At 38.4% G+C, this 21597-nt stretch overlaps 1 protein-coding gene across 1 annotated transcript; it reads right to left on the bottom strand.

Annotated features, from left to right (window-relative positions):
* Positions 1-2063: 2063 nt before the first annotated feature.
* wrnip1 (WRN helicase interacting protein 1) lies at positions 2064-11844 on the bottom strand. The gene is made up of 7 exons (XM_063462690.1): positions 10647-11844; positions 9068-9262; positions 6511-6749; positions 5784-6001; positions 4476-4631; positions 3028-3107; positions 2064-2922 (listed from the first exon to the last, which is right to left on the bottom strand). The coding sequence occupies exons 1-7, from the start codon at positions 11286-11288 to the stop codon at positions 2641-2643; spliced, it is 1812 nt and encodes a 603-aa protein (XP_063318760.1). The 5' UTR covers positions 11289-11844; the 3' UTR covers positions 2064-2640.
* Positions 11845-21597: the final 9753 nt, after the last annotated feature.

The following is a 21597-nucleotide window of genomic DNA, read 5'->3' as shown; positions in this document are numbered from 1 at the left end:
CAATAATTGCACCTAACTGGGTCTTGGTGTTTTCATGGCCAGATCACATATAAGCAGCCGTTTTGAACACTAAAAAAGTGTCATAAAAATAAACTGAAAGCCTTTTTCTTTTCAATTCCAGTTTCCACACATACAGGGTGGTTCTTGCTGTGCACAACATGAACAAAGAGGAGGGACCTGAACAGTTCATAGTAATTGAAAAACGGTTCATACACCCTAAATGGAATGACAACTGTGTGTCGTGTGGATATGTTGTTACTTTCTGTTCTTTAACTTGCAGAAAAACAATGACACAGCGAAGACTCAATGAAATAAAAAAAGTCCTCATCCTTGTTCACAGGAATGACATTGCCTTACTAAAACTGGAGAAGAGAACCACTATCAGTGATAAGGTTCAGCTGGCTTGCCTGCCACAACATGATGCTACTCTCAACCACAACCAGCCCTGCTACATCACAGGGTGGGGTCGTCTCTACATTAAGACCCACTGCTATTGTCAAGTGTGGCGCATCTTTGTTAAATTCTAAATACTCAGTTATTATGCATTCGATTTGATTGGCGTTGTGATCTTTAGCCCCCAGCCCCCTGCCACACCACAGCAGGCCCTACTTCCTGTGGTGGATCACAGCGTCTGCAGTTAAAGTGACTGGTGGGGTGGTGCAGTAAAGACAACAATGGTCTGTGCAGGAGGTGAAAGCATGCCATGTGAAAAACAACCACAGAACTTAATGTTATATTTTTGCAAAATAAACTGACAGTGCTGTTCAGCGTATGTGTTACGGTTCAGGGTAACCTGTAAAACCTACAATTACCCATTTCATTTGCTACGAAAAGTATTTACCGCCCTTCCTGATTTCTTATGTATTTATGTCACATGTTCATGTTTCAGATCATCAGACCATTTTTAATACTAGACAACACAAACCCAGGTGAATAAAAATGCACTTTTTAAATGAGGATTTCATTTTTTAAAGGAAAAAAGGTTTCTAAATCTACCTGACCCTTTATGAATAAAGTAATTGCCCTCTAAACAATGCCCTTTAAGGTCATGCCAAAGCATCTTAAGTCTGAGGTAGATTTGCTGATGTGCTAACCCAAGTCAGCTTGAGATTCAGGGTACAGAATGATAGCCGGACATCCTCCTTCAGGATTTTCTGGTAGAGAGCAGAATTCGAGGTTCCATCATTTACATCTGAAGCAGCAAATGTGAGACGAGACTTTGTGTTCTTTTCGGTCAGCAGTGGTTTTAACCTTTGAACTGCCCCATGGATGTCATTTTTCTCTTTCTCTTTCTTATTGTTGAATCATGAATCATCATCTGACCTTAACTGAGGCAAGTGAAGCCTGCTGTTTTTTAGATGTTGTCCTGGGTTTATTTGTGATCTGGATGAGGTGTTGATGTATTCTTGGGAGTAATTTTGGTAGACCGGCTACTCTTTGAAACCCCAAAGCCTTAGATAGATGTCATTGACTTGTATCAATGTGGAAACTCAACAACAGTTTCTCATTTGTTCTCAAGTTTCTTTAGATCGTGGCATGATCTTTAAGCATACTTCACTTTGTTATACAGGTTCTGTTAAAGTGATCTTTTTGATTCAACAGGTCTGGCAGTAATCAGGTCAGTGTGTGGTTAGTGAAATTGAACTCTGTTTTCAAAGTTAATTCATAATTTAACAAGTGGGCCATTTACCTTTTCACACAGGGCCAGGTAGGGTTGTATAGCTTTGTTCTCTTAAATAAATTATTTAAAAACTGCATTCTGTATTTACCTGGGTTATCTTTATCTAACATTAAATTTTGTTTTATCTGGAACATTTCAGTTTGACAAATATGTGAAAAAGAAGAAATCAGGAAGTCGATGACAGGAATCTGTTTCACTGCCCTGTAAAGAAAATTCTCTCTGAGACAGGTACAAACTCTGGTGATGTTTCTTTACAGACAAAACTGATTTAGACTTCATAACATGTGAAGAGGCTGAACATTAAAGTGTATAATGAAATGTTTGTATTATGTCTGACTTGTATTTCCTTTAAGTATCTACACATTATAAGAAACATGCAGGATTGAACAGATAAGGAAACACATTTATTCATTTTAAACAATGTATACATGTTTTACAAAGATAAATCCAAACATGGACAGTTTTTAAAAAGTCTGAATTAGCATTATGAAAACACAAAGTTGAGTTGGGTGTATTTAGTTACTGTGTCATTGATCTATTTGTATAACTACAAAGCAAATGTAAAAACTATAACATGAGACCGTTTATAGAATGAGTGCACTATTTTTCATTTTTTTTCTAACCTTTGTAATTAACAAGTTTGTGACACAAGTGAAAAATCTTAACTGCCAGCGTAAATACACAGCTTATATAATAAGCCTTAACTGGTCCTTGTAGCAGCCTCAGTTTTAAAGAACATGACAGCAGTGGTTTTCAAACTGTGGTTCAGTGTGTCAGTACAGCAGGGTAGCTGGACAAGTACAGAATAATATGCAGTGAAGCAGAGCTGAGTGGATATAATTTATGTGGAGAAAATAAGTTTGCTGTGTTTACTTTTGATATCTAAAGAAGGCAATATCAGGAAAAAACAGAAAACCACTGCATTATATAGAGTAAGTTTTTTGTTTTTACAAAAATACTCATGAGTCTGAGGGCTTCCAGGTGAAGAAGTTGATTCCTTGCAGCTCCTCAGGTAAGTACTCCTGCTCTACGGGGCTGCTGAAGGCTGGGTTGTATTTGTAGCCTTTCGAGTAACCCAGCTGTTTCATAAGCCTGGTTGGGGCATTGCGGAGGTGCAAGGGGACGGGAGGCAGGGGACCTTTGTGGCTTCTCAAACAGGTCTTCACATTATCATAGGCCTTGTAGATCGAAACAGACTTGGGTGCTTGTGCCAGATAGACCACACACTGAGCGAGGATCACCTGTTGATCAGCAGATGAAACAAAAGGAAGAAAACTGAGGTGAAGACAACTTTAGGGTTGACAAGACATTAGGGTTCCAGTCACTGATTGGTCCACTGAGCTTACCTCACATTCAGGCATCCCAATGAAATGACAGGCTTGGAAGGCAGAAACAGCCTGAGTAAGAGCGGCGGGATCTGCCATACCTGAAAGACAAGAAGGATGCAACGCTGCAGAATAAGAAGCACTTTTTAAAAAAACATTATGACTACTTTGTCAAGCTTCCTCTCTCTCTGTCATTTCAGTCCAGTCAGTAGTTTCTTTCCTGCTGCAATTTCATACAGGAATACATATCAAAAAAAGTTTGGTCGGGGGATATTTACTAACCTCTTCTGTTAACAACAGTCTGTAAGTGTCTGGGAACTCAGGACACCAGCTTCTGGACCTCTGGGAGAGGACTGTTGTCCAGTTCTTGTCTGATATACAGTTCTAGCTGCTCAACAGTCCTGGATCTTCTTTCTTGTATATATATTTTTGTTTCATGATGCTCTAAATGTTTTCAGCTGGTGAAAGGTCCAGACTGCAGGAAGGCCAGTTCAGCCAGACTCTTCTACTATGAAGCCATGCTGTTGTAACAGCTGCATTATGTGGTTTAGCATAATCTTGCTGAAATATGCAAGACTGCAGTGTTTCTGGATCACGTCCCCACATGGTTTCTTTGCACGACAGAGCTATAACGTTTATTTGCAGGTGGCACAGTGAACTATGTTCACAGACAGCGATTTATAGAAGCTCGTGCTGTGGTTTCCATGACAGCATCGTGCCCGTTTTTAATGCAGCATCACGGGCATCTGATGTTGATTTTCAGCCTTCTCCATTATGCACAGAGATTTCTCCAATTATCAATCTTTTGATAATGTTATGTACTATAGATGATGAGATATTTAAAGTCTTTATAATGTTACATTGAGGAAAATTATTCTCAGTTATTTTTTTTAACAATTTGTAGATGCAGTTTTTGGCAGATTGCTGAACCTCTGCGCTTTACTTCTGAGAAACTCTCTGCTTCTCTAAGATGCTATTTTATATCTAATCTTGTTGCTGTAATATTGCCAATTACACTAATTAGTTGCAACATGTTCCTCCAGCTGTTTCTTTGTAGTACCTCTTACTTTTCCAGCCTTTTGTTGCCATGTCCCAACTTTTCTGAGACATATTGCTGCCACCAAATTCAAAATTGCCTTATTTTGTCTTAAAATTGTACAATAAAAAAGTATAAATAGCTCTACTGACATAATAAAGCCAGATGTGATTAGGAATGTAGAGGAGAAAAACTGGAAAAAAGTGTAAGAAGCCTTTAACTTAGGGATGCATGTTTAAAAAACATTATTGGGCTGAGAGCAGTACCGGTATCTTTTTTTCTGTGTGTATTTTGATTTTCTTGCTATGTATTAACCCCTTTGTGCCAGGGGAAAAAAAAGGTCAATACACACCGGATGATTGCAGCTGGAAAATTCTAAAATATATATAAATAAATGCAGAGGTGAGATAATGCGATAATTAAATTCACCTACCCACATCTTCACTGGCAAAGCGGACCAGTCTGCGAGCCACGTAGAGCGGATCCTCGCCACCCTCAAGCATACGGCCCAGCCAGTAGAGAGACGCATTCTCATGGGAGCCTCTCATAGACTTATGTAACGCTGATATGCAGTTGTAATGCTCTTCACCTTTGAGTAACACACACACACACACACAAATAAATGTTTCTAACAGATAAGAAGATTTTTCTTCAGGTGACATTTCATCAGCATTTTTCAAACCAAGAGACTGAAGGTCATTACATACTGAAAAAATTACCTTATCTAAAAAAACAAGGACTGATCAGACCAAAAATAGATGAATACTGTCTCCATTAAAGTCATTAGTCAAGCTGAATGATGGCTTCATCACCCAGTGAAGCAGGGAACAGTAAATCTCCATCTTTTGGGACAGCTGCGTGTTGTGTAACAGGACAGTGTGGAGGACTAATGAGTCTGAGGAGTTCTGTGCATGATGAGCAAAGGTGATAAGAACAGCTAAAACTACAGCAGACTAAAAAAAAGCTCCGATTATAAGTAAACACAGGCCTTATAAGTTATTGTAATAAGCAAAAACATTAAAATATCAGTTAGCTATGAATGCAATAAAAAAAAAAATCACAGTCTCAAAGCTAGTATGAATGAATAGCACACACTGCTCTGACGCTCAGCTAAAATACGTGCACTGCACTCACAAGAAACACACGGCACACCAAAACACCGAGCAAGGGTAGAGAAATGCAAGAAATAAGGTTTGTCCCCATGATATAACGGTGATCAAAGACACTGGGGCGTAATATGATAGAGCTGTTAAGCTCAAAGCATGAAAGTACGTCATGACGAGTGCTATAAATGATGCTGTCGAGAGGAATTTAAAAAATGTGGATTTGTAAAGTATGGAGCGATTTGTGCTGCCCACATCCTTAAAGACAAAGCCTCTTCTTTTATTGAAACAACCTTTATCCCAGGACCTCTGGTGACATTTTTGAGCAAAACAGAAGTAAAAAATTAACAGTTTCAATAAGAAATTAGAGGCAAGAGGCCGGTAACTTCTGCCTCTTGGTCCCACCTGCAAAAACATTTTCCACATAAACAGGATTCCATGTAAGAGTATCGGAAAGGAGAATTGAAAACAGAGGGTGAGGATGATGCAAGCATGGGTCACAGTGTTATGAGCTGGAATATTTATTCAGGCCTAGTTGCACATAGTGCCACCCAAAAGACCAACCAGCTTTGATAAAAGGAACTTCAAAGAAAGGAGCGCCGATGCTAAAATGACAAGGTGAGTACATCTGCGCTTACCAGCTTTATCATAGAGAATGTGGGACCTTTGGAGACCTTCTTTGACATGCTCTTCTGTCACTAGTATCTCTTGAGGAGAATCGTCAGGTGCTAAGAGGTTTGTTTTGGACATCTGAGCCTGAACAGCCAGCTGGAGACTATTGAGCCCGACTCTTGCGTCGCCATCACAAAGGTAGGCCATGGTGTCCAGGGCTTTTTGCTGAATGTAAATCTTTGGTCTAAAAACATTAAAAATATACACTGTATCAGTGCCACTACTGTTTAATATGGAATAACATTTAAAAAATAGATAAAAAATAGATAATGCTTAAATGCCTTTCATCATGAATATTCTCAGTGTTATGCTATTCTGTTTTAACCAGCGCTCATCTCAAAAACATATCTTGATATAAGTCACTCTGACTGGCAGCAAAATGATTTTATCAGTTTTGTCAAAAATGTTGTTTTTTTATTTTCCCCCATAAAAAAATAATTAACTAAAACGATGGATTTGTGTAATCTAAATTAAACAGATAGCAGATTATATACAATCATCAGCTGGCAGCTAACAGGTGATTATAGCTTGTGCCAAACCTCATTTGTCAAACTATCAAACAAAACCAAAGCTGAGGCTATTGCTGTGGCTCCATCTTCCGATACCCACTATGTGAGGAATACAAAGATAGTGAGGTTTAGGTGATATTTGGTCACGTGTGACACTACAGTCAAGGAGCTTGTGGGAATCTACCTGTGTCCATCTGTTTGGTCTTCATCTTTGGGGTTTGTCGAATCTTGTCCCTGGATTCTGATCCCAAGTGTGGCCACAGCTCTGTTCAGGATCGAGCCCATCGCCTCCACAGACAGCTTCTCCAGAACCACCACCTTGCACCTGCTCAGCAGGGCAGCATTCACCTGGAAGGATGGATTCTCAGTGGTCGCTCCAATCAAAGTGACTGTGCCACACTCCACATGTGGAAGGAAGGTGTCCTACAGACGCAAACACATACAGATCCAAGTGAGACTACTTTTACTGGGCATTCAAAAAGGATCTGGACCAATCCCTGTTTCTATTTGACACTGCTGTTATATTACTGTTACACATAATACAGGATTTCACAGGATGTTAGAATTTAAAGCTTCAGTTTTCAGAATAAATACAGTATAGTGCCAAAAGTACTTTTGGCACTATACTGTATAGTAATTGGATGTCACTAGGGCTGCCACAAACGATTATTTTGATAGTCGACTAGTCACCGATTATTTTTGCGATTAGTCGACTAATCAGGTCATGCATCCATTGGACGTAAAATGTACAGCTTATTGCACCTGCGTGCATCTGCTCTTATATAACTATCATTAGCTTACAGCTTTAAGTGTTTCAGGTATGTGCTAACTAAAAATAAAGACAAGATGATAGTTTATTAAATTTGAATGAAATTTGCAGATTGTTTAGGTGAAGTTTAATAAACTCAGCCGTCTGCTCCTTGCTATCTAAAATATAACAGGACACCGGAGTATATTCTCCAGCATCTCACACTTCTGATAATCAGTTGTCTGCTTGACGTATATTCAGCTGTGTAAAAACTATAACTTTTATCTCAGCCAAACCGATTTACTCAGGAACAAATAAAATACTAAAAAAAGCCAAACAATAACATTTTTAAGTTATCTAAGTGACTTATATATCACTTTTAACCTGAGTAGCGAAAGACGGCGGTGGGTTTGAAAACGATTTGCCAGGAGTCCTGTGTTCTCACGGGCTCTAGTGAGCCTTGCCCCCGGCTAGCTATCGAGCTAGTGGGTAACAGACGTCTCCGAAAACGTTGGAGCGCTTTTGAAAATATGTGGTGTCTTGATAAACTGAGCAGATATTTGAGGTTTACACAGCTACATTCTCGCCTGAAAATATGTTAAACGTTTATTTTGTGACCCAGAAAGAATAATAAGAGTAATATTAAAACTAACTAGCTGCCGCCATTGTTGGAAACTGAGCTGGGCTGCGCTATGAATTCTGGGATAGAGCTACTTCTTCTTCTTCGGGGTTTAACGGCAGCTGGCATCCTTGTACATGCAGTGCTGCCATCTTCTGTTTCAGTCCGTTATTACACTCTTAAATCCTACTACTTATTCCTGCGGCTTTTGTGGTCTTACAAAGCTTCAAACGACGCGTCGACTATTAAATCAGTCGTCGACGATTTTGATAGTCGACGTAATCGTGACTAGTCGACTAATCGTGGCAGCCCTAGATGTCACCCATCCAAATCATTGAATTCATGTGTTCTAATCACTTTCATGGCCACAAGTCTATAAAATCAAGCACATAGGCATGCAGACTGCTTCTACAAACATTTGTGAAAAAAAGGGTCGCTCTCAGGTGCTCAGTGAGTTCCAGCACAGTACTGTGATAGGATGCTACTTGTGCAACAAGACTAGTCATGTAAATTCTTTGCTACTTAATATTCCACAGTTGGCTGTTAGTGGTATTCTAACAAAGTGGAAGCGATTAGGAACAACAGCAACTCAGCCATTAAGTGGAAGACCATGTAAAATCAGAGCGGGGTCAGCGGGTGCTGAGGCACATAGTGCGCAGAGGCCAGGAGAACGGTACACGCCTGACTGCAATGTGTCAAGTGTAAAGTTTGGGGGAGGGGGGACTATGGTGTGGGGTTGTTTTTCAGGAGCTGGGCTCGGCCCTTACATCCAGTGAAAGGAACTCTTAATGCTCCAGCATACCAAGACATTTTGGACAATTTCATGCTCCCAACTTTGTGGGAACAGTTTGGGGATGGCTTCCAAGCTGCAAAGGCTGAGTCGTTATCATGTTAAACCCTATAGATTAAGAATAGGATGCTACTCAAGTTCATATGCGTCTGAAGGCAGACAAGCGAAAACTTTTGGCAATATTGTGTACCAGTAGTGAAGCAGACCTCTGAATAAACTACTGCAAATAAAGGACAATGGATTATATTGATCGATACAACCATTTAAGATTTCTGTAAAACATAAACATGAACCATTAAGTTACCAATGAGTTAGGAGACAAAATGTAAATAAATCGTTTCTATTTATATTATCAGTCAAAATCCCCAAAATGTATGTTTCCAATAGATCAAAGACATAAGCTGGAGAACTTGTGCTGTTTTTGAAGGGATAAAGATGGTCCCGTAAGCTGTTTATACATACATATACACTCCTGCTGATATACAATTTTATTGGCAGGGGGAAGAACATAAAAAAAAAATCTGATCTACTTACAAGTCTGCAACAAGCAGAGTACAACTTTCTGCTCTAAAATACCTCCTCACCTGTTGGGATTTATTGAAGCGGTGAATTTCATCGATGAACAGGATGGTCTTCCTCTTGCACAGTCGGAGTTCATTTTGCGCCTGCTTTATCACTTCTCTGACCTCATTGGTGGATGTACTGGTGGCGGACAGAGTTACAAAGCGAGCCGTCCCCTTCTTCTTACTGGTGCTGGCAATGATGTGGGCTAGAGTGGTCTGAAATACAGTGAGCCACATGGAGAGTAATTTAACGTAAACTCACAGGCAGAACATGTAATGCAGCTTTCATTGAGAAGTTTCTGTGATGTGTAATCAAGTTAAATGAGCTGATTTAGTGACTCGTCTATTCAATGAGGAAACCTGACTGCGGCAAAGCAGTCGACAGGAGGGTCAAAGAAGAGATAAGGTGTCAGAAAAGCATGCCGACAAAGTCTGGGAATGGCTAGTGGCTGTTCAATGATCCACGCTGGCAGCTCAACATGCCTAAGGAGTCATTAACAAGCTGTACCACCAACCGAGCAGCCACAGACGCCATCATTCACTCTTTCAACACGACATAGAAGTTCTAGTTGAATAAAAGAAAGAGTACCACAGCTGAAAATTCACTTAAATCCACTGTATCGGATATTCAGCGTTAATCTAGACAATAATTATTTAAAAACATACAAGAAAAAAGGTGCAAAATGGACAAGCCCCAAGTTTCATGCCAAAACTGAGACTGTAATTATTAGAATACAAGAAATTTACATTTGAAGAATTAATCACAATAATTTTTAACATTTTTTTTTCTCTTACCCACAATAATTTCAGCAATTTGTGGATTATTAATTCAACAGAAAATTGCCATATTACTAAAAGACAACTGATGAAAGCTTCTTAAATTAAAATATTTTTTGTGCAAAAAATTAGAGTAGAGCTTTAAGAATCACTGAATAGATGAGACTTTAAAAGTTATATTTAAAAAACACTTTTAAAGCACTATATGGATGAGGTAGAGTGTTAAATATTTATATGGTTATACTGTACATTAAAAAATGTCATTATATAAAATTATCAAATGTTAAAGTACAAGTTTTTGTTCAATATCCCTGATTTTTTTTTTTTTTTTTTTTAGAAATTAGAACTCAGTCGGTTCAACCATCTTCAATTCTGAGTACTAGTTGAATGCCGAGAGCAGGTGATGACTTATTGTTCGGGATATCATTAATGACAAATTAAAGGAAAACTTAAATGAATGATACTACACGTCTGACTTTAGTCATCTCGGTTGGTGTTTGGAGAGCGTGGCATAGGACATGGACAAAACAGCACCGCACGTGATTCACTTAATTTTGAAACTCATCGCCTCCTTTACAATAAGACATAAAAAGTGATCATGCAGAAATACTTTGCATTGATTTACAGTGACCCAATAATACTGCCCGGATATCATCTTAGGGGTGAAGGATACAGGTTTTTCCTTTAATTTGTCCCCTACAAATAAAGTGAGGGGAGCTGAATCAGTGGCAATAAGGTGTTTTAACCAACACATATCAAACAGCAGGAAAATACTAAGCAAAGCTGGGGAGAGATGCTGCATCATACTGGGTCACCTCCACACCTTTCCGCATCCCGGAGGTCCCCAGAGGATCAGCGACGGTATTTCCTGGGAGTTAAGAAGTGGCCGGAAGAGACTTTGCTCTCCTACAACTTTATTTTGCCCAAAGTATTCCTCCAGTGTTTCTGGTCTCAGCACCTCCGCCAGAGGCTTGTCGACTGCAAACAACGTCCGCGGTGATAGACGTTTCGCGGTTTTCAAGCCCTGCCCGCTGGATGCAGGCGCGGGCTGCTGACTCCTCAAAGGCTCCGTACCTGCTGCTCCAAGCTCCGCCTCCTCGTTCAGTAAACGTTTCACCCCCTTGCTGGCAGCACTGCCAGGACTTTGTTTACCGACAAACAAACCGTTCCGTTCAGTCTGGACCGGAGGTTTCCCCCTGTTGCTCTGAAACAGCGAAAACATCCCCGGTGACTGCGCGCTGGCCATGGAGGAGGAGCTGGCTGCAGGTTTGATGACAGCCTCGGGACCAGTGCGGGATTTCTTTACGGGAGGTCCGCTCTCGTCTGCTGTGGACGGGCTGCTGTCAGTAACGCCTTTCAGCAGACATATATCCAGATGTCCGTTGATTGTGGCGGACGTGAAGTCTTTAAAACAAACGGGACATTGCACCGAGTCTGGTGCTGCAGCTGTCTTCTCGTTCGCCATGTTGTTTCCCGCTAAACGTTGGACCTTTGATCACGTGACCAAAGCACGGCGTCGACCTTTTGACGTTTTCATTTTTAATGATTTAACTTTTTATTTTTAACCAGCTGTGGTGTGGTGTGTAGATTTAAAAACATTTTTAATGAACATTTTGCCTTTCTAGACGAGTTTTCGGATTACGTTCCTGTGTGCGTTTACGTGGCGATTAGACAGTCCGTCACCAGGAAAGCACACTGTGTCGATAGGTTTTAAAAAAAAAAAGTCAGAACCTAATTATATAAAAAAATAAAATAAAATAAAATTGGGACTTAAAAGGTGAACCGCACAGTTTTTTAGCTTCTCTATCCCTCTTTATTTCTAATTATTTTTTAACTGTTTTGTAAGAGTTCAGGGTGAAAGGTATCTGTGCCAGGATGTTTGTAAATAGCTTTGTGTCAAAGTAAAAGAACCTCGGTGAAGTTAATCTTGTGGAGCTGTTTGTTTGAAAGTGTGAATTCCTTTGAAAAGTCGGAGGCACCTGTATGCCCTTAGGCATGCAAGTTATGGCTGTGGTTTTGCAAGACTGTGGGAACAAGCATTTTAAGTTTTCAGCAAGTTTTCGCTATTTAAATAATTCTCTAATAATTTCTCTATTGTAAACTCTGAATGTGCTTTCTTTATTTCCAGTTGAACGTCTTTTAAATGACCAATTTAACTGTTCTTCATCTTTATCTAATTGTTTATATCTATAATGGAGAAAATGTTTATTGAACTGTATGAGTAAAAATACACCACTGCGAAAATTCTCAGTTCATAAGTTTAAATGATAAACTTCTAAGATCTCATATTCAGGATCAATGTCTATCAGTATCCTGAAATAACATAATCGGCAACACTTGTTATAATTTTAGAAAACATTTGAAATACATTGGGGGAAAAAAAATGAAACTTAAATCTGACCTCAGTAAATTGAGGAATTCCAGTTGATCAAATATTAAAAATAAAACACAATAATAATAATAATAATAATGATAATAATATAGAAAAAAAACCCAAACCAATAACTAATGTGCCTCAACACTTCTCTGTCTTGTCTGTAAGAAGCAATCTGAGACATGCCTCCACCCAGAAGCCAAAAGTGAGCTCAGTATTGTGTTTGGCAGAACGACTGGTCAAGTCAGAGGTTTCCAGACATGCTGCACATAGCTGTGTAGCTGTGACTGACCACTCTTAGCCAGATAATACATTCTTGGGATTGTGGTTATATATATTTACACACCCATTATATGTCTTTATTGCACAATATACTGAAGATATGGTGCTGAGCTTAAAGCTCTTTAGAGCCACCATGAAGTACTGATTAAAAGTTCATTTGTAGTGTCATTTAATAATTATTATATATGAAATTGATACAGCTGGAATCATTGAGTCTAATCCTTCATGTAATAGTCTTTGTGACATTTGCAGTGGGAATTGCATAGCACAGGCTATTGGTTTACACTGGGTCTGTGTTGACAGCGAGCTGGAAACCCATAACAATTCTCTCACTCTTCAGAGTCAATGCTATGCTGATTTAATTTAGTTTTTCTTCATTCTGTGATTCTCAGTTTTAAAGTGGAGATCAATGGGACAAAAGTGATATAGAAAATTTAAAAAAGGTCGATTCCTAATACAGCTAGAGTGACTGGACAGCGTGAGAGAGAGCTTATCTCCCAGACACCCTTTGCTGGCACCTGTCACTCTTTTGTCATGAGGACACACTGCCCTTCCTTTAGCTGCAAGTGCTGATTGAAGTAGGACGCTTGGCTGAATTAACAGAGGCTGCAGGAGGTAGAGTAGCATTAATGTCCTGGCAGCTCTTATCCTGAGAAAGTATACGCTCATCAGCTTCACTTGAGAGACTCCTCCTTGAGCTTTGAAAGGCCGTTTGTAGTTAAATATAGGCAAAGCGAGGCTGAAAGGGAAGGATGAAGGGTAAAGTGAAAGCCATGGAGAACTTTGTCACATTCTGGGATATCTGGCTAGTCAACAACATGTGTCTGATTCTTTCCTACTTCTGGCACAGCCTGTATGATTTATTCTGCTACAGGAGGAAGCAAAGAGCATTCACCATTCAGGTACATACAAAACCTTCTGATATGTGGGACAATATTTACACGTTAATCGTAAAAAGATAAAATATCTTTGTGTTTTTAAACAATGGTTATCAGTATTTTACATTTTCACATTGTATGGGTTTCCATGTAAGCATTTGAATAGTCAGCAGTTGTTCTGTGAAGAGTTTGATTGTCTTAATGTTTTGATGAACTAGCAGATGGGACAAAGAAAACTTTCTACCTTTGCAAACAAAAACATTATATTCAGATCCAGTCCTTTCATCATGGGGATAATTTTGTTGTTATAAGTCCTAATGAGACAGCACAGAATACTAAAACATATTTGTTTAATTGCATTTTTTTTGGATCTGTGTAAGATGCTTTTGGGGTGCTATGCCATGTTGTTTTAAAATCTAATTAGAAGAAGACATTTTTGATTTATTGAGGTATTAATAAGTTATCTAGGCTGAATGTTAATGGCCCTATTACATACACATATAACAATACTGTTACACTGTGAGTTATGTTTTCTTTTCCTCTGAAACACTAATTGTGTTTTTGCTTGCTGGTAATCATTAAAAAGGGCCTACAACAAATAGTATCAATCCTACCAAAAACTCTGTGTTAAGAAGAAGTGACAGCAGCAGCGTTTAAAGCAACATCTAATACCAGCTCTTACCTGGTAATCACCATCCACATTGATATGTCCTTCAAGAAGGGCAGAACAGTGTTTACTGTCACATCAGGACTGTATTTTTCTTGCAGAATAGAATTATTCCCTCCACTAAGGAAGTTATGCTTTGTCAGTTTTGCGTGCGTGCACGAGTGTCATTCTGTCCGTAAACATGATGGCTCGAGAAATTTTCAATGAATTCTGCTAAAACTTTAAAGAGGCGTAGAGTGGGGGCATGTTAACAACCTATGAAAATTTGGCGCACATCCACCAAAGTCATCAAGGTCAACTTCACGATTTATAAACTATGATTCCTACATGTGTGGTATGTATCATTAACATATTAAAAGTACCATATAAAGATTTAAGATATCATGTTACATCTGACCTCTGACCTCTCCTTCAAGGTTAATAAATTGATCTGAAGGTCAAAGTGATAATAATGCTATACAGAGCTATTTAAAATTGTGTTTCTTCCTTCCATTGCTTATATCGACAGCATATAGGCATATAGGGAAGGATTTATGAGGATTCTTAATATCACGTTGCTCTGGACCACTGATGTTTTCTTTAAGTAAACTTTAATTAGGTCAAGCTTTCATAATATGTCTTTTATCTTTTAAAAAATTGTTTATATTGGCAATATTAGAGTGATATATGGGGATTCTAAATATTACATTATAGTTTGCATCCAAATATCATGTCACATTTGACCTGTCATATCTGTCTGTTTTTTTTCAAGTTTGCCCCAAAATGTGTTATATCTTTAACGAAAGTATTGTCAAGAGCAAGAGAATGAGCTTCCTAATCAGTTAGACATATACTGTAGTGTAATAATATATAATAAGCTCAGTTTATTCATGTCCAGTTGTTGAAGTCAAATTAAACCTATTATCTATTTCCTACTCCTACACAGTGTTTGTTGTATTATGACTTTGTTATATACATTACAGTAACAGGTTACAACCCTTTAAATACTTAATAGTTTGAAAACATATCAAATGTTTCTGAATAAGCATTTTTAATCTTATTTTTTGGAAAACAAAATAAACTTGTGATCATCAAAAACATTTTTCTTTTTATATTTTTCACTAAACATTTAAGTGAATTTTATTAAACAATAAAATGAATGCCACATGTACTATAACCAGAGAAGTAAAAAATAATAAAACAAGAACTATAATCAAAATAATGTCAAGTACATTAAAATGGGTTTCCACAGGGTGAATAATAAAAGCCGGCACTTTGCACTTCTTTTTACAGAAATAAAAACGTACAATTTCCAAAGTATGTTTAAAAAGAACAAATGAAATATATGTAACATAAAGAAAATGAGCTGCCTTGGTGGAGGTTTGCACTTTTTGAGTGTTCATGTTTCTAGTGGTGATTTTTAATTTAGTAGTATTATTAGTATTATTATTTAAATGAAAGGACATTACACCACTGTATGTGTTAAAATCAATATTCTTGGATAGTAATATACAGTGTTTTAACCCTACAGCTATGTCTTGGTGCATGTATCTATTGGTATTAAGTGTGTTTTTTGTTGTTTTTATTGTACAGTGCATTGAGACTCTTATGTATATGAAAAGCTCTATAAAGTATAAATAAACTTTACTTACTTAGTTTACTATGTCAAAAGAACCGCTGTTTTCTGCAGATGTCCCCTTACTTGAACATAATCACCTCTCTTCTGCTCTTAGTCTTCTTCAGTTCCTTGGAATAGACTAAAGATTCACTGCTGGGATCAAAATACATAAATATTACCTGATGCATAATAAAAGTTTTTATTCTACAGGTAAAGTCCAGTTCAAGTTGTATACTACACAGGAAAATGATGTTGTGCTCTATTGTACCCTTAGGTTTCATGGAAAGTCTGGCCTCAGCAACTCTGTATGACACTTCAGACAACACAAGTGCCACAGATGTATACTATATTTGCCTGTAATTCATTACAATAAGACAAACGTATGTACCCAATTGGCCTAAATCCTGTTAAATACAATGCCACAGTACATCACAAGTAAGTAGTTTAACTAAAAATCCTCTGTCAGTGTCAATAGCAGATGAAGATTAATAACTTTGTAAATGCAGAATTTATAGTTGAGCTAGATTATTTGTGTAGTTTAGTACTTGCTTTGTTCTTCTTGAGTTTTAACAGTTACTGTCACAAGGGAATGTCAGCACAATCTTTGGCTTCCTCTTATGCGTTTTAGAAGTCGGAAAGTTCTTTGCACAGCATTCAGTTTGTTGGGACTGAATTGGGACTGTAGCTGGTGGCGTTTGTGGGAGCACATTAGAGAATCACCTGTAAAGGTACAGTGAACTCTAGTGGCAGAGCATGACAGACACAATAATGTAGTGTCTCTGCTGAATGATGAAACAGACAGGAGATCCTGGCTTTGCTGCCATCTAGCGACTTAGTGATTTTTCGCAGCCTTGATTTAGTGTAGTACATTCAGGGGCTGACATCAGAGCAAAAAATGTTTTCTGCAACTCAACAGTTTTGTCTTTTGTTGTTTGCAGCTCAACAGTTCAGTTCACTTTGTCTCCTATGTGTTTTTGTTTCCATCAGAACTCTTACATGGCATTTTATTTTGAAGAAAGCTCATGTATACTGAGGGAAATCTGACTGAGAGTAAATATATACACTGCGTATATACACCGCTGCTTATAAATACACGCATTCTCTAGTTATCTTTAATACTGTGGCAGTATACCATAGAGACAAGCTGAAGACTTCTCACCCTCTCTTGTTTCCATTCCTCTCTTGGCATTTAGGAGACACACAGTGACATTTACTGTAGGAGAGTGGCACGTATTTGACCAAGCTTTCTTTACAGTCTGTCACTAACTTTGATATCTCTTGTGTAAAGCGCTCCTTACATTTCCATACTGGTAATAATAGTGCCTTTGGGAATATATTCCTCAGTGGGACTGCACTTGATGTTAATGGGAGTGAATTAGGATTACAATAAGGATTATTGTGCTATGTAGAAGCAAATGAATGAAATTACTCTGAGCAGTGCTTAGATTAAAAAACAACAACAAACAACTGTGACAGTATGCAGGTAATTTTATTGTTCTCTTTGTATGGGTCGTTGCCTAAGAATTTTTGTTTAAGCAATTTAAATTGGATGGGTACAATTTAAGGCATACGTTAAATCTAAAGATGCACAATATTGAACCATAAGAAGTTTTTGTGTGAAATATGGAAGCAGTTTAAATGTGGAATTAAAGCAATGCCCAAACGTTACTCAGTTTAAAGATAAAAATAAATTATTTTCAAGAGATACAGAAATTTTGAGGGTGTATTGTGTTTATAGACTGGCATACAGTTGTAGATGTATATTGTCTGATTATGTTATGTGGAGGAACATTGAAGCAGCATTCAGTCAGTCATTTTTTATAATCTCTGTAACTTTATGTGATGCACTATAAGGCAGAAGTCACCACAATATAAGAAAATTACAAGATGACGTAAAAAAATGTATCCAGCTTGTAGAATTTGCACCTTGTAGAATTAGGAAGAAATGAAACCACTGTACAGTTGTCACTGGCGTGGACAATATGCTATAAATGGGAAAATCTTTTTTGTACCAAGCTGTAAGTATGTTTATTTCTACTCTGATGTTGGAAATTATAACACGGGAGTCTATCAGGATTAGCTTCCTTTTTGGAGTGACCCTCAGGTGGTCGTGTAAGAAAGTTTTCTGGCACTTTGTTGGTTTTATTTGAAGCGCTCCTTGTGGTATATGACAAACAATATAACGGGAAATCAGAACACCCTCTATTTGAAAAATTAAACCAGTGAAAGCAACCAAAAAATGACTGTATTTTCTTAAATGGTCATTGGATGGAGGATCCAAAAGCTGCTTTCAAAATATGTACATATTTTAGTTTGCATACAGAAACGTGCACGCAATGCGTCCTCGTGACAACTGCATTTAACAAGACAGACATATTTGTATGCAACGAGCGGGAGAGGGTGGAGTTGGAGTGTGTGCGTCTCACTATATTGAATCATCAGGACGCTGTGTAGTGTGGTTTCATGACATTATATAAACAGAACCAGAAAGTCTGTCAAAGCGCCGCAGCAAAACGTGTTTGCACGCCAAGACAAAATCTGAGATGACAGCGGGAGAACAGAAGAGGCTTCTTAGACATTAGCACGAGGAGTTGAGTTTCATGGTTGCCAGTCACATTTAAGCCCACAAGTTTCCAAGAGAAAGTATAGCCAGAGCTGGCAGACAGAGCGGTGTGTGAGTGGAGACGGAGAGGTGACTGGATGGTGGCCATAGCACACATCCCCAGAGCTTCCCAGGACATTGTGTTCTCTGTAAGGGCAGTCCATTTTTAATCTTGTCTCAGTGCCAAACAAATAACCTAATACAGAGGGTCATGCAGGTCATAATATTCACACACTGACCCTTTAAAAAATGCTGTCTAAACAAGCAAGCAAGCAAGCAAGCAAGCAAGCAAACAAACACATTTGTAGGGCATTTAGGTAAACTTTTTTGCCTTTTTGCTCTTATGATTCAGGGCTGGATGAGATCTTCTTTTCATTTTTGAATTCTTCCACTGCTGTCAACAGAAACTTAAATGAATAAACAAAAAAACAAACAAAACAAAAACATACTATGCTGCATGTACACAGTATGTGTAGATGGATGTATGCATACAGGTGAGGACAATGAGGGGTACATAGTTTCATTGGAAATTTGAAGCAACATGTAAGTCTTTCAGCAAGTATTTGTGCAGAAAAATGCCTCTAAGCATTCATTTTCCAAAAGCATGTCCCTTGAATGTATAATAAATAACCAAAATAATGTGACAATTTATTGAAGCTTAAAATAATTAGGTCAGTGACAAAAATCTATGCAAAGTTAGTTCATAATTATGAATTCGCAGAGGATTTTTCTGCAATTTGCCAGGGAAAGTAAATATATTTGGGCTTTTGAATGGTTGTAGAAGAAATAAGACATTCAAAGATATCATCTGTTTTCTTTTTCTTTTTTTGCAACATGACAAAGAACTTATTCACTGAGTGATAAATCAGCTTCATCAGTTGCAACCAAGTGATTGTGGCATAAACTAGATTGATTCTTCTTAGTGCTTTTATTACGTAAGACTTTGATTTCACAGTCATTAGGGGATACAAAGGGTACACGGTGATCTTAAAAGTTCTAAGTTTTACTATTTAAAGGTGCTATCCCCTGTGCTGTATATCAATTTACCTTCAAATTTTTTCCACTCTAGAAGTCACTCGAGAACTACAAGTTCAACTGGGATACGCACCCATAAATATAACAAAGAATTATTTTGAATAATTTATAAAGCATTCATCATTTATGCATTAGACAATGCCGCTAAACATCCCAGTAATTTTGCTGTCACATTAACGTAACAACTTTTAACCACGCAGCAGCAGACCGGGCAAAGATTTCACAGCTTCCACATTGTGTGTACACATACTCGCTCTTGGCAGAGATGGTGAGAGACGACTTTGAGCCCTGGCCGTGATGCTGTTACTTTCTTTGGTATTAGTTTCACTGTAAAGTGTAAGTGATATAAACTTGACATTTGCTTTATGTCATAAGTCTAATGTCTCTTTATATCTCCTGCTGGGTTTCGTAACCTCCCACCGCTGACCCCTGACAGATCTACTGAGATCGTGCCAGGATGTTGCAAGGTTACGTTTAATGTCCACTGATATGACAACAACACCACGTTGCAGAATCATTTGCTCTGTCTTGTCTTTAATATTTGTGCGTGTTACATGCACATGCACACTGTTAGAAAGCTAAGTGTCCGAGCTCATTAAATTGACACAACATGCTGTTAATGTCCCATGCTGTCTGTCATCTGCTGGCATTCAAAGACAGGTGTGAGCACTGGTGTCTTACCCTGAGTGACTGATGGTCCATTTCATTCCATCTGTTTCTGCCCTGTCACAGTTACTTGGTCTTCCTGCTGCAGCTGTCTTGCTTGAGCGAGACACGAGACAATACAAATACAAGGGGAAGCAGTGGTTTGGTTCACTCTCTGGTGTCACTGGTGTAGTAGGATTTCTGAAGGCTTTGTTCAACATAGCGTATCTACACAAAAAAAACAAACAAAAAAAATTAGACAAATGTTCAACCCGGTGTGGTGACTTGTCATGAAATATAAGCCGACAGGTAAACTCTTTTTCTCCCACTTCACTTGCTTGCACTTTCCTTTGCAGAGTTCAGAACCTTCCCTGGTTCTTTGCACCGGTGAGGCCAGACTTTGGCTCGAGTCACAACGAGTTTGGCTCAATTTGTGCTCTGTGCCTCTGTTGTCAAAAGAATTTCATGGTAGCTTGAACAAAGCTGGATCCTTCCTTCATTTTATCATCCGTGTACTTATGGGTACAGAATGAACTCAGAAAGGAAAGGCAAAACACAAAACGAAACAAAAACCCGACTGGCTGCATTTGTGTTTATATTTTTTCTCTGATTTGTTGGTAGAATACATCATGCCTATTTTGATATATAGTGAAGCTGGATTGCGGTCATATTACAGCAGCTCAGTTAAAATGGATCCTTTGCTGTCTTAAGGATGGTTATCGGTGGATGTTTCTGTCAGTGAGTAAGCATCATATAACTCACCCATGTAAGCCATCTCTTATTTCAGGTCAGGGATAAACATCTTAATCTATCTCCACCCAACCAGGAAACACAGACCTCTTCAGGTTGCCCCTGACACTGAGTGCGGGTTTTAGGCATTCAAAAGATAAGGAGGGAATCTGCATTGCAACATGGTTCTCATTCACAACAGTACACGCACAGTCACATGCATCAGTGCCAAATATCTTACAGCCCAGTCCTTCCCTTGATGTCACAAACATTTTAATACAACAAATAAACACTCGAACTGAACATTTTCTCTTTTGAAATTATCTCAAACATACTCTCGCGTTGCCTAAAAAGCCACACATGGACTTCACATCCAGCTCTGTCTCTTTTTTAGTGCAGTTGATTCAAAAATGTGAACCACATGTATCCGTCTCTTGGAACAAGTTAATACCTCCGTCAGTTAAATAGGATAAATTGTGCAAATTAATGAGCATTGTCCTAAGAAGCAGAAATGTGTACAGTGAACGTTTTGACAGCCAGCAGGCGAGTGACGGTGGTGGGCTTAACACTTAAAGACTCTCAAACGTCTCATATGTCCCAAGCATTGCCAAGCTCCCACCCCAATCACTTAAACCCTGCTGACGTAGGCTGGCCGTTTACATTTAGGGACACCTGCTCACTCCATTCTAGATACCAATTCTAGAAGAGAGGAGCAGCCGCTCAGGGATAAGGTTTGGGAGGAACAGAAGTCTGACTCAGTAGTAACTGAGATAAACACAGATTGAGCTTTATAGTTTATTTGATCTGTCACCTGGCAGTTTTCGATGTAGAATATTTTTTCTGAATTTTATTTCATTTTTTGTAGAGCTGGCTAAGATTTTTGCAGAAGTATTTTTGAGGGCATTCTTGGTCCTATTCTTGTCCCAAGTTGGTGTCTTAACGTGAATTTTATATCACTGGAAACC

This window comes from Pelmatolapia mariae, linkage group LG18 (genome assembly GCF_036321145.2).
Source record: "Pelmatolapia mariae isolate MD_Pm_ZW linkage group LG18, Pm_UMD_F_2, whole genome shotgun sequence".
Classification (NCBI taxonomy): domain Eukaryota; kingdom Metazoa; phylum Chordata; class Actinopteri; order Cichliformes; family Cichlidae; genus Pelmatolapia; species Pelmatolapia mariae.
This window is presented reverse-complemented; position numbering and strand designations above follow the sequence as displayed.